Source organism: Neolamprologus multifasciatus, chromosome 18, assembly GCF_963576455.1.
Source record: "Neolamprologus multifasciatus chromosome 18, fNeoMul1.2, whole genome shotgun sequence".
Classification (NCBI taxonomy): Eukaryota; Metazoa; Chordata; class Actinopteri; order Cichliformes; family Cichlidae; genus Neolamprologus; species Neolamprologus multifasciatus.
In genome coordinates, this window is record NC_140456.1 from 33,658,317 (window position 1) to 33,672,719 (window position 14,403).

Here is a 14,403-nt window from a genome sequence, read left to right on the forward strand (position 1 = left end):
AGTAGTGTTTCCCTTCCTGCCTCGCTACCAGTTACCCTGACTTTCTCAATATTTTTTTGTTGGATGAATAAATTAATTTTGCTGTTATTTGAAGTGTCGTGTTAAACTAAGTATTGGGGAGGTATTTAACGCCACACAGGGAGTAGAAGTGTCTGGCAGTTGCCTAATGGTGCTGCAAGAAAATGTTTTAATGTAATTACTTGATATATACAGTAAATTCTAAAAAAACATGTAGCAGGATTTATGCTGCTGGAAAATCTGACACCATCCAAGAGGCACTTGGTTTGGTGCAATTGTCACTTTTTATTATTTGCATCGAATATACGATCATATTTCAGATAATTTTTACTATACTGGTTGTGTACTCATATTTCTTGGTGGCAGTCATTCTCCAAAGTGTATGAACTGGGATATTCAAGTGATAACCAAACATAGCATTCAGTGTACCTGTCTACAGACACGTCTACATCAAAGACCCACAATGGCCAGAAAACAATGTTGCAGATGACTTTTCTATATGCTGTTCAGCGTTAAGTTGGATATCATTAGCTATTTGCGCCTTCATTTCATTTCATGTTGACGAGCAGAACAAATGACATCTTATGGCAGGATGAAGACATCAGAAACAGACAAAAGATGATCTAACCACAACACGAGCCTAGTCATTAATTAATCCTGTTGCTGCATGATTGGGACCTCCAAAGTTGTGATCGTAAGCATAACGTGCATATCAAAATGTTAGTTAGCCAGACAGCAATCTTTTTTTGAAGCATTCAAATACTCACAGCCCACAGCTTATAGTGTAAAAATTTGGCTTAAGGGCATGTTATTGTAAATGGCCTGCATTTGTAAAGCGCTTTTCTAGTCCTTAAGGACCCCAAAGCGCTTTACACTACATTCAGTCATTCACCCATTCACACTCACATTCACACACTGGTGATGGCAGCTACATTGTAGCCACCTGGGGCGCACTGACAGAGGCGAGGCTGCCGGACACTGGCGCCACCGGGCCCTCTGACCACCACCAGTAGGCAAACATGGGGTTAGTATCTGGCATGCAGCTAGGAGGCAGCCTGGGATCGAACCACTGACCTTCTGATTAGTGGCTGACCTGCTCTGCCACCTGAGCTACAGCCACCCCAATTACATATGAATATTGCTAACAAAAAGCTCGAGAGGCAAACTATGATAACTGAATAGTCTTGATGCATGCTCAATCATCCAGGTAAGTAAATCTCCAAAAGTTGATTCTGTTCATCTGGACGTAGCGTTTTTGAGACGTACAAGCTTTAGGCAGTCCTTGCCAAAGTGGGTTGGCCAAAGACGTTTTAGACATTTTAACCCACTTTGGCAAGGACTGCCTAAAGCTTGTACGTCTCAAAAACGCTACGTCCAGATGAACAGAATCAACCTTAGGAGATTTACTTACCTGGATGATTGAGCATGCATCAAGACGTTTCATTCAGTGGTGCTAGTTTTAGTCATTGTGCAAATGTACAGTTTATAAGGTTGGAAACCTGCAGTCAGCTGAGACTGAAGAAGTCACCTGGCTGAGTGACGAAACGTTTCTCCCACAAAACGCTACGTCCAGATGAACAGAATCAACTTTTTGGGATTTCCTTACTTGGATGGTTGAGCATGCAAGGCATTTCATACCTGGCATTAAAACACTGGACACAGTGCCCACCAGTGTTAACAGAAATATGCCTATTACAATTTCCATCTGCACAGACTAAATGTCAGAGTGCAACATGAGTTGAATTTAGCTACCCGGCATATGGCTAAGTAAATGTAGGGTTAGGCTAACCCTAACCATATACATTGTTTGACAACGAAAAATCTAAAATGTTGATGTGATTGGCACTGGGCTGCTTTTTGTAATTCAAAGGGACAGCGATGAGTGACCTGTAAAACCTCAGGTGACTGTGTTATGCCTGTCTCAGTAATTCCATCTCAACATCAGTAAAAGGTCTGACTGCCACTGCTTAATATGACAAATAAGGTATGCAGAAGTAGACCCACTTCAACGTTCCACTGTGTAACTGATAGTTAAATAACCTCCCCAGTACCTGCTTGTGTTTATGTGTTATTCTGTTTTTGCAATGTGGTGTAATCTGCAAGTGTGTTTGTGTTTGTGTGTGTGTCGATGCAAGCTCTTTGCAGCTGCATTATACAGTCTGACAGAATTACCAACCAAGTTGTGAGCATTCACACTGCTAAATACGATACTAAACCCCACAATCACAAACTTTATCTTTAGAGCTTTCTAGATTTGTAATCATTTGTGAGGTTTTCAGAAATTGCCCATTACCTTTTCAAGAAACCAGTGAATAATTCCTGGCAACACAATGTATCTTAGTTCTCTAGAGGAACAATCATGACCCAAGCTGAGGAGACAAATGTGGAGACAAATCACCGTTTTAAAACCATTATGCAAAGATAGAGGTCAGCTCATAGCCAAACCCACTGTGGACACATGCCATTCATTTCTGATTAATCAACTCGAAGATTAGTAGGAAAGAAAATAGTGAAACATCAGCAGGCTAAACAGAGGTGCATTTTGAAGTATTGCAGCATTATTACATTAGATGCAATTGTCTAGGTGTAGATATTCCACATAGCTTTGTGTGCTGGCTCACTTTTATCAACAGGAACAGACCTTGAATAAGGACTGGCCAATCAGCTCCGTAGTCAGGATGGTCCTATCATCCCCCGGTAGGACTATAGATAACCAGTATTGTTGGGTGGCAGAGGAGGCTGTAGCAAGAAGGACCTGATGCTTAGCAGTTTGATGACATTCATTTCTATTTGCAATGCTTTCTGGTCTTTAATCTACATGCACCACACAGCTCTCTCCTCCAGGCCCGGCAGCTACTGAAATAGGTAAGGTGTAGTTAGTGTGATGAATAACAGGTGAACCCACTGCTCAAAGGGCAGACCAGGAGGTAATAACGAACGGAGTCAGCCACCCACTGGATTTTCTCCAACTGGTACCCCAGATGCTGTACCTCCCTCCATCCAACTGCACTTGTCTTCAGGTTGACTGTAAGCCCCATCTGCCTGAGGGACTCCAGGACCACAGCCACCCACTGCATATGCTCCACTCAGGTGTCACAGTGGATGAATAGAATAGAATAGAATAGAATAGCTTTATTGTCATTATATGACATAATGAAATCACAATTGCATGTCCCTTTAAAAATCCATATGAAATAAATCATTTAGAGACAGTACATGAGCAAAAAAAAACAACCCAAAAATGTAAAAGTAAGATGGCTGATGATGATCAAATCACCCAGATAGGCACCAGCATATGCACTGTGTGGATGCTGCACCCAGTCCATGAAGTGCTGGAAAGTGGCTGGGGCTCCAAACAAGCCGAACAAGTGTGATGAATTGATACAAATCATACAGAGTAGAGAAGGTCATCTTTTCCTTGGACTGTGGAGACAAGGGAATCTGTCATTATCCCACAGTTGAATCTAGTGTTGTGTAAAGGCGAGCAGTGCTAACTGGTCCAGGAGCTCATCGACCTGGGGCATTGGGTAGGCGTCAAACTTTAATAGGGTGCTCTACGAGACTTGTAGGGGCTAGAACACATCTGCAAAATGCTGTTGCAATGCAGCAACATCTGCTTTCTAGGCCTGTTTGAGATGGTCATCGCAATAGCGTCACAAGACCGCTCCATTGGGAAATCCTCCAGGGAATTATCAGAACTGGTGGGGTCTCCCATGAGGCCCCGCTGTTTCCTCCTCCCCAGAGTCAGCGATGACCTCACATCACTGCTGAGCACAGCAACAGACCCTGCATGTCCCTACTGGCCACATTCGCACTGCCCCATTAACCTACTGAACTCGATCCCATCTGTTCCAAAATTCAAAGGGTGCATCAGGCTTGAGCTAACTACAGCCTTCAGTCTATGTGTTGTGCCTGACATAATTTCAACCGGTCCCATGGGATATTTATGAATGTCCACATGCACACACCTAACCACCACCCACTCTGCCTCCAGTAATGCCCCTGGACTAACTAGGGTTTGGTGGACCACAAGGCCACCAAGGCCTGGCATATACTCCCTTGGCACCTTACCAGTACGCAGTCTGTCTCTTGGGACCGGAGGACGGTGTCAGAAGGAACATCTGTCCCACCTCCATTACTGGGCAATCCTGGCAAATGTGTCCTGTCATGAAATCTTTTCCTCGGGGGTGGGACTGGTCGACTTCCACTGGCCACAGCTACTCTCGGGACTGCCCCAGCTGCACCACCAGGTGATCTTCAGCTAGGGTCACAGCAGTTTCAAGGCTCACTGGCCAGTGATAGCCGACCCACTCCGCTCTGCTGAGAGCCCCTTCACGAACTGTTCATGCACTACCACATCCAGCAGTCACACCTCTCTCAGCATGGGGCTAGGCTGCAGCCTGCAGTCTGTGGCATCGTGCAGCCGCCCGGCGTAGGTGAGGGGCCTGTCTCCCAACCCCGGATGTTCCCAAAAGAGGCCCTTGCCTGGGTGGAGAGGCTGAGGGTGGCCACCTGGGCCTCGCCTGACAGCAGCTGCATCTAATGTCTGTCACTGGTCCCGCAGTTTATTCAGCACAACCTCCGGCTCCTGGTGCATCACTGCCAACTCTCCCACCATCTGTGCCAATGCCTCCACTGCCCGGACTGGCTGCTGATCCATCATACTGAGCTGGGTTTCGGCACAACTGTAGCAAGAAGGACCCAATGCTTTGGAGTTTGATGTCAGTGATTTTTATTTACAATGAAGCACACGCAGCTTTGCAGCTGCCCTCTCCAGCTTATACACACCATACAGCTCCCTTCTCTGAGCCCTGGCAACTACCGAAATAGAGAAGGCATAGATAGTGTGATGGATAACAGCTGTGCCAGCCAGCCTTCCCTGGCACTGTCCCCAGAACCCACTGTTCCACCCCTCCCCTGCAGCTGAACCACAAACCACACCCTGCTGTGGAGGGTCACGTCTAGCCATTAGTGTAGCACTATCCACACTCCATAAAGCCACATTGTGCTTTATGGAGTGTGGAGAAAAGAAATAAATAAAATACGAGCACATGTATGTGAGGAACACAAACAGTGGGAGTTTATTTCTCATTTCCAGCTTAGTTTACTCATCGACATGCAACAATGAAAGACTTAGCTGACCATAATTAGGTAGCATACCTGGATGAATAACAGCTAAAACTGTACTCAATTATAAGATGTTTATGGCGCTTTATTTTTTTTTATGTTCCCAGCATGATCACATTATGGTCTAATAAAAAAACAACAAAAAAACCCCAATACAACAATTAGAAATATTCTCCTATTTTCCAAATTGATAATGACGATGGATGCCCACAAATGGATCCAACACAAAATTGCAAGCTTGTACACGGCTAGACACGTGTTTGTTGCAAGTGTCAATATTTGTGGAAATACAACATGAAATTCTAGAGAGGCAGATTTAATTCATTATGAATCCGAATGAAATGATGCTACTAATTTAACCTGTGGAAATGGGCTAAAAATCACCTTCATTGTTGAGCTACTGCTGATTCAATTTCAATTCAATTCAATTTTATTTATATAGCGCCAAATCACAACAAAAGTTGCCTCAAGGCGCTTCATAGATACAGAGAAAAACCCAACAATCATATGACCTCCTATGAGCAGCATTTTGGCGACAGTGGGAAGGAAAAACTCCCTTTTAACAGGAAGAAACCTCCGACAGAACCAGGCTCAGGGAGGGGCGGGGCCATCTGCTGTGATTGGTTGGGGTGAGAGAAGGAAGACAGGATAAAGACATGCTGTGGAAGAGAGACAGAGGTTAATAACAGATATGATTCAATACAGAGAGGTCTGTTAATACATAGTGAGCGAGAAAGGTGACTGGAAAGGAAAAACTCAATGCATCATGGGAATCCCCTGGCAGCCTACGTCTATTGCAGCATAACTAAGGGAGGATTCAGGGTCACCTGGTCCAGCCCTAACTATATGCTTTAGCAATGATCACTTGGCTATTGTCAGCCTCCCTGAGCTCATTGTTCATCTCTTCTATTCATAATAAGGGCCGCTCTCCAGTGCTGTGGGCGATGCACTTTAAACAGTACATGACCTCAGTGCACCATCTTCCTATAGGTTTGTTAGAAAGGGGAGCAGTTTTCATGAAAGTTCTGCTTGTGTCTTTTAAAAAATATAATTTTGTGTAGTGCAATACCCAGACCTAGTCCACACGTGTGACCTTTCCCGCTGAGCTAGATTTCACAGATAATGAGTGGGATTCAGGAACTCCTGTTTGAACTTTAGACTAAGTCAGCTTGAATTTAATATTCGTGCACAGCTACAATACTTTCACATAAGGAAGATTACAAATGTGCTTCATGAGCGTAGACAAGCCGAATCAAGTCAAAACCAAACTAGATACAAAGACAAAAGATTAGCATGACTGGGAAACTGAGGAAAAGCTACGTTTGTCTTACATGCAACGTCTTGCTGTTAAGTATCAGCTACAAACAGCTTATCAGAGCTGCTCAGTTAGCTGTGTCAAAGAGCACATTAAAGCTGTCTCCATTCCTCTTGGCTGTATGTTCTGTTCAGCTTGGGTGCTGCTTGCACTGTTACAGTACCTGTTATTTCTAATACTGCTGTCTTAATCTATCAAAACAGTGTTGCCAAGGAAACAGTCTACATTTCGCAGTAAAAAAAACCCCACAGTCGATGCTTAGGACACGCAGTACATATTGAGTCATGGAATCACATGAACAGGGACTTCTTTATTCATTATTATGTTAGTGATTTCATTGCAAATGCTTAGAGACGCATCGCATTTCTGACAAGCAGCATCTGCATTAAGCGCAGTCTAAACTATAAACTGCAGCAATTCACCATTCCTCAGCCATTACAGCAGAATGAGTGTTGAGCTGCACTGGAAGTGAAGTCTGTGCGTGGGTGAGAAGCACTGCTGCTGCTGACTGCAGCTGGTTCTTTCCTCGCATTCTCTTTTTTTAGCCAAACTGCTCATTTGTGTGTCTTTGACGTCACGCACATACAGAGAGAGAGAGAGATTTAGCTCAGCAGATCTGTTCAGCCTCTTTCCCTGTGTGATTCATATATAATTAGTCAGAGTAGCACTACATTTCTCCTGCTGTCTGTCTCTGTTATTGTCTTTCAAATTCTCACACTCTGGTCTTAAATGTGAAGGTGGTAAACACAAGTTTCATGCAGCGCCATACTACATCTACACTGGCCAGCCATAATATTAACACCACCTACCTAATATTGTGTAGCTCCCGCTTGCGCCACCAAAAGATTTGTTGACCACATTTGGGGCACACATTCTGGATGTCCTCTGACCTCTGGCACAGGGACGTTGGTGGGTGTCACCAGGTCAGTGCTTTGAACTCTAAGTCATGTGCACATTTCCTTGATACAGCAGGCGCTTGTGCAATGTAGAGGTATGCTGGGTCTGCTCTAGAGATGGCACAATACCACTTTTTTATGTCCGATACCGATAACGATATCATAAATTTGGATATCTGCCGATACCGATATGAATCCGATATAGTGTGCTTTTTAATCAAAGTAATATTAAATAAATTCTAACAACAGATTATCAAGCTTAAACGTGCTGCTGTTGTTCAGTTGCTGGTTTCCTCTTTCTGGTGCGAAGTGAGCAATAAACAAAGAAGAGAGACGGACTCACAACAGAAAAGCCGATCAGCTGATCATTGATCAGTTTCATGATTGAAGCAGCAGCAGGAGAGAGAGAGAGAGAGAGGCAGTCGCTCCATATATCGGTTGTTAAGCTTTACAAACATTCAGAGATGAACTTACACACTTGCTTTACTTCTCTCTGGGAAAACTTCCTCGGAGATGAAATGCCGATTTGGTAGTGACGCTACAAATACACACAGCAGCTCTATCACGTGACCACACTGCTCCCACGTGCTACGGTTATGAGCCGAGTTACGCCGTGTCGCAAGTTTTGTGAGGTGCTTTTTTGATATTTAATGGATCGGATTACATTTTTTATTTCTCTCCGATATCCGATCCAGTAATTTACGTCAGTATCGGACCGATACCGATACTTAATATTGGATCGGTCCATCTCTAGTCTGCACACCCCTACTTCAGATGTCATCGCATTTTAATGCAACAATCGATGTTATTCACTTTGCCTGTGACATTTTGGAGCGATATCTTTCCTTAACATAGTGTTATTATCAGTTCAGGCCCAGGTTAATAATGACCACCTCCGGTGTTGTTGGCCAACAATGTGCTGGTGGAAACTGTCCTACTGTTGACTAAAGACTAAGGTTGAATGAATGAAGTGGTAGAGAGTAGTCGAGAGAGTCCCAAGGGCAGAGAGAGTGGTAATTGGAGCAGATTCCAATAAACTTGTTAAAATGAAGTAGTTACAATGTAACCCAGTTAATGTAGTTAAATGAATAGAGGTCTGAGGTGTTTGGAAGGTATAGTGTTAATAAGAGAGATGCTAGGGACAGATGGATTTTGCAAATATTGTGGAGATGACTGTGGTGAACACTTACAGAAGAGGGATGAACAGAGGGTGGTGCACGAAGGTAAATTACAGCTGCAAGAGTTAGGAGACTGCAAGGTGGTGTCAGGGGAGAATGCAGGTATGCAACATCAGATGGTAGACTTTAGGATGACTTTAGGATGACTTTGGACATCACGAAGAGGAAGAAAGTAGAATCAAGGATGAAATGGTGGAAGTCAAAGAAAGAAGAATGTTTCACAGAGTTCAGGGAGGAGTTGAGACAGACTCTGGGTGGTAGGGAAGAGTTATCAGAAACTAAACAGGTCGGGGAAGTCTGTTTCGTACATCCTCTGGACAGAAGAATGAGGACAAGGAGATTTAGTGGAGGAATGAGGAAGTGCAAGAAAGTATTCAAAGGAAGAGGTTAGCAAAGAAAACGTGGGATATTAAGGAAGCTGAAGAAAGTACAAAGGAGTACTGAAAGTCTAGGAAAGAGGTAACAAAGGCAAAGAAAATAGTTTATGTTGAGTTGTATGTGAGACTGAGTATTAGGCTACGTCCACACGTACACGGGTATTTTTGAAAACGGAGATTTTCCGTTTTCGTTTTAAAAAATAATCCCGTCCACACGTAAAGGCAGAAATGAAGGAAAACGCTGCTAGGAACATGCCAAAGCAGCAGGTGGCGCTATATTCCTAACCATGCAGAAATGTTGGCCAATCAGAAGTCTAGAAGCCTCGGTGGGAAAAAGTAAACAAAGCTGGGGCATAGAAGCAGAACCGAGTCGTATGTGTGGAGGGACAGTAACTGTGTGTGTATATGTAAGCATTTAAACACTGCAGAGACAATTAACAGTAACAGTATTGTAGAAATTCATTTCACCGAAACAATAACGTGGCGCACAGTGTGACGTCAAAAAAGGCGCACATCTTTGACGCTGCGTTTTCTCCGTTTTCTCCGTTTTTCTCGTCCACACGTAAACGGAGTTTTCAAAAATATCCACCCTGGCCGGAGTTTTTAAAAATCTCCGTTTTCAGTGACCAAAAACGCCGTTTACGTGTGGATGAAAGGTGCAAACGCATAGAAAAATCTGCGTTTTCAAAAATACCCGGGTACGTGTGGACGTAGCCTTAAATAAGGACAAAAGGACTTGTATCGACAGGCTAGGCCAGGAGTGTCAAACTCCAGTCCCCGAGGGCCGGTGTCCTGAAACTTTTACGCGTGTCCCAGCTGAATAAAATGAGTAGGTCATTAGCAAGACCGACTCATGTTACAGCAGCTCATGAGTGATGAACATTTCTCCAAACACTTACATTTATTTAAATTTACTTGAACAGGGTTAGGGGTTGCCACCTCAGCATGCAGTCAGGTTCTACTGCACCCTCAGCACTTTTAAAACAATATTACAAACCATTGTTAATATTTTAACTTCAGAAAGATTCTTTATTTTTTGTAAATTTGCATATTTTGCCCAGTTATTTTTTTGTGTTACAGTTCCTTCTCAGTGAGCAAGCAGGCCCTCAGGTCAGGCACATACTAACACACATGCACTTAAAGGCACATATGCACTCTGTGCATTATGCATTAGCACACGTCTGTGTTGACAGATGCGTGGTTTGGCCAAATGTCAGACCAGTCTCTACACATATTGTCCCATGTTGACTATCCAACAGACTGTACTACTGCAGCGAGAGAAATCTGGATGGATGATGTGTGTTAGAGAGAGATGCTAGCCATCAGTGTAGTACAACTGTGTTTTTGGTCAATATGTTTTGGTCTTTGTTGTATTAAATGTTGTTCTGCATGCTAGCTTATTTCTAATTGGTTTCATGTACCATCAGGGCAGTTTAGTTAGTCAGTGTAGTGGCTGGGACCTGAACAGCAGCAGAGCAGATCCTCCTAACACTGTTCTTTGTCCTCGTGGTGTGGTCATCAGGTACCTCAGGATGAATGGAGCGGCTTCTCTCCTCTAGGGAAGGAAGATGACATCCCCTGTCGGAGGATGAGAAGCGGCAGCTATGTGAAAGCCATGGCTGAGGATGACAGCGGAGATTCTGATGGGAGTCCCAAGCCCTCTCCCAAGATCCAAGCTCGGCGGGCCAGCTACCTGAAAGCCACACAGCCATCACTGACTGAGATGACCACTCTACAGTAAGCCCCTCCGTTCCTCATTGGTTTATGGCATCCATTAGTAAGAGTTGCACTTAGTGAGAACAAGAAATCTTCTAATTTCACCTGAAAATTAAGAACAAATTGTGGTAATGATAAAGCATCTTGCTTCGAAAGCACAGGTGTCAAACTAAAGCTGCTAAAACTTTTAAGTGTGTCCCGGCTGCGACACACCTGAATAAAAATAGTAGGTCATTAGCAAAACTCTACAGGACTTGACTGCATGCTGAGGTGGCAATTCAGCCATTCACTTACAAGTACTTAAATTCTCTTGAGTAGAGTTAGGGGTTGCCCTCGAGGACTGGAGTTTGACACCCCTGGCATAAGGTAAAACAAACAAAGAGACAAAAAATGTTAGGAGTGGGGAGGAGTATTTTTAAGCAGCTTAGGAGTTTCTTAAGTAGAGTTCAGGTTGCACCCCTCAAGGACAGCAGCTTATACCCCAGATGTGTCTATAGTTTGTGATGGTGATTTCCTAGACAATTGTTTCTCTACAAGGGCACACCTGTTCCCATCATTTAATCCAATAAAATACTTACAAAACTCAAAATACGAAGCGTCTTGATGCATGCTCAACCATCCAAGTAAGGAAATCCACAAAAGTTGGTTCTGTTTATCTGGACGTAGCGTTTTCAGTGGGAGAAACATCTTGTCACTCATCCACGTGACTTCTTCTGTCTCAGCTGACTGCAGGTTTCACCAACCTTTTAAACAACATATTTGCATAATGACTGAAACTCGCACCACTGGCAAACAGCTGTGAAGTGAACGTGGCATGTCTGTTATTGCCAGATGGGCTGGCCTGAGTATTTCAGAAACTACTGGGATAGGGTTTACAAAGAATGATCCAACATTGAAACTATCCAGTGAGCACCATGGTTTGCTCATGGCTTGTTCTCCCTCCTGCCATCTGGCCAGAGGTACAGGAGCAACAGCTGCAGAACCACCAGGATGCTGGAAGGGTTCTTTGCACAAGCCATGAGATTGATAAATGGACTGTACCCCTCCCCACCCACTCAGCTATTCACACAGCTATACTGTAAGATCCACAAGTGGACTGTGATGCCCTTGTGTACACACACACAACATACATACACGTATACAGTATACTTCTTCTACTTCTAGTGTTGGGAGTATACAAAAAAGTATACAAAAAACTACAACTACATGAATGTACTATTGCTGTGTGATTATTAATATTACTGAAGGCTACTCCCCAAATCAACACCAACTAGATTTTTAAATCTTAATATAAAATAAGTAACAGTAGGGTGGACATTTGCATCACTGCACTTTTTGCAGTGATCTCGTATAGAAAGCTGTTTCTGCATCAGTAATATGTTTTCTTTGTTAATAATCATGTGAAACTGCACATGATTATTTGCAGCCAGCGGCTCGTTAATGCTCTCCATCAAATCCAAAAACAGCATGTTCATATATGAAGATCATAAAGGCTCCAAAAGTGATCAGATTATATTTTAAATATTAGTTCAATGCTCTTCCAAACCCCAGCTGTCGATTGTAAGTTTAGAGTGTTTATTAAAATAAAAATAAAAGCGTTCTAACATCTCACCTGTTTGCTTTTATTCAGGCATACATGTAAACTATTTTTATTAAGAGAGAGATGAAGCTTGTGTTTCTGTCATGTAGTGATTATGCTCAACTGTGTCAAGCTTATTAGACATTATGAAACAGGTGATGACAGTGCTTAAGATACTTTTTGAATATTTTTTCTTAAAGAAATCTACTACATCATCATTTTGTATTGCAAATAAATTGCATAATATTAGCTTAGGGTGACTGGCTTCGAGGAAAAGTTAGGCTGTGATGGTTTGAAAGTATGCTGAGGAGGGATAGTTGATAAAAATGCTGAAAATGGAGCTGCTAGGCAGGAGTCAAAGACAGAGACTACACAGATTCACGGATGCAGTGAAGGAGGACATGCAGAGGGTTGGTTTGACAGAAGAGGATGTTAGGGATGGGTGAGATGGAGGCAGATCATCTGCCAAAGCCACGACTAAAGGGAGTGGCATGATGGTGGTTTAGAGCAGCGGTCTCCAACCTTTTTTGCGCCACGGACCGGTTTATGCCCAACAATATTTTCATGGACCGGCCTTTAAGGTGTCGCGGATAAATACAACAAAATAAAACTAGTACCGGTACCGAAAAAAGAAGATTTATTCATAACACACGTGAAAAGACCCAGGAAAACCGAGTTAACGATCAAAACGATAACAAAATAACGCTGAAAACCAATAAAAACCCTGAAAACTGTACATTTCACACCTGAGCCTCAACTCTCGCGGCCCGGTACCAAACGACTCATGGACCGGTCCGAGGCCCGGGGGTTGGGGACCGCTGGTTTAGACAATGAAGATTATTCCAAGGTGGTTTGAGATATTTATTCACGCATACGTCTTATCTTTCCCATGCTACAGAGTCAGACAAAGACACAGCTTCTCTACCTTTACATTTATACCTGTTGGTTCTCCGCATCTGATGCCACATATGGTTATGTCTAAGAGAGCCTCCTCTTGCTGGGGGTCTCCTGACCTCGACTCCCCTCAGACCTGCTGTCTCCATTCCAGTCGCAGGGTCCACATATGTCTCACATGCTCCCCTATCCTAACCTTGACATGTGTACCTTAGGCTCAGTTCTATTTGCAGAAAACAGAAAGATTTGTTAAGCCTCCAAACGTGTCCAAAGACAGAAGTTTGTTATGTGTCCATTGGTATGTGCTTGTCAGACATTGTATATAACACCTGTGTTTCCTCTGGCAGGATTTCAGCTGAGCACTCCCCCAAACTGCAGATCAGGAGCCACAGTTACCTGCGTGCGGTGAGTGAGGTTTCAATCAATAGAAGCCTGGACACCCTGGACCCCAAAACCCTCCTCGACCCCAAATCACTGCTGTCCTCACCCCAATACCGCTCACGCAATGAAAGCTACATGAGAGCCATGAGCACCATCAGTCAGGTTGGTTGGCATCACTGCTGTCTTTATATGTACTGTATACCCTATTCAGTCATTTCACATCAAACAGCTTTGATGTCAAACCATCAAAGACGCATCTTTGAAGGTTGACAAATCCTAATTCCATTACTGTATACCATTGCGGTTTCCTAGAATCTCACTGTTGCTGTTACAGAAACATTATGGACACGTGGACATATTTTTCCACTGGCTGACTTTTCATAGTTCAAAAGTTGTCTTGAGCAATAGTTCTTCAGGATTTCTGGAGATCTTTTAATTAGGGGTGCAACGATACACAAAATTCACGGTTTGGTTCGATACTTTGGTGTCACGGTTCGATATTTTTTTGATACAAAAAAAATGTTCATGCCTTTTTAATTTGTCATTTATTAAAATTATAAATATATATTTTAACTCAAAAGTACAGTTTTTAAATTTAATGTTGGTGAAACAACAAAGTAATAATAAATAAATCTATCTGATCGAGAAATCACTCATCTTTGGAAAAGAGAGTTTATTACAGAGAAATGTCTCTTTCCAAAATAAAAGCTATACTATACGCTTCTTCTGGGCTATATTCTCAGCAGCATATTAAACATATCAGGTCCCCATAAGGAGAATCATGTGCTAACGGCTGTCTAAATGACTCGGGTAAAGTTTGTAGCATGCGTGCTTGTTGTTTTTGTCTGCTTCCACTTGTCTTTGCACTAGGATGATGTCGGAGTAAATGTGCAGTCATATTCGTTGTGTTCCCACTAGTGCT

The 14,403-nt window shown here is 43.1% G+C and overlaps 1 protein-coding gene across 10 annotated transcripts in view; it reads left to right on the forward strand.

The window, feature by feature from the left end:
• The window catches only part of dlgap1a (discs, large (Drosophila) homolog-associated protein 1a), a 196,148-nt gene that overhangs the window by 96,360 nt on the left and 85,385 nt on the right, over positions 1-14,403 (forward strand). For 9 of the 10 annotated variants that reach the window (XR_014870813.1, XM_085141096.1, XM_085141097.1 and 6 more), the window contains 2 exons: positions 10,434-10,648; positions 13,448-13,643. Coding sequence is in view for 9 of the 10 variants with exons in the window: in XM_085141096.1 (XP_084997222.1) it covers positions 10,434-10,648; positions 13,448-13,643 (411 nt within the window). In the remaining variant the exon portion in view is untranslated. The remainder of the gene's footprint in view (positions 1-10,433; positions 10,649-13,447; positions 13,644-14,403) is intronic. The other variant, XM_085141100.1, reaches the window with a different exon arrangement.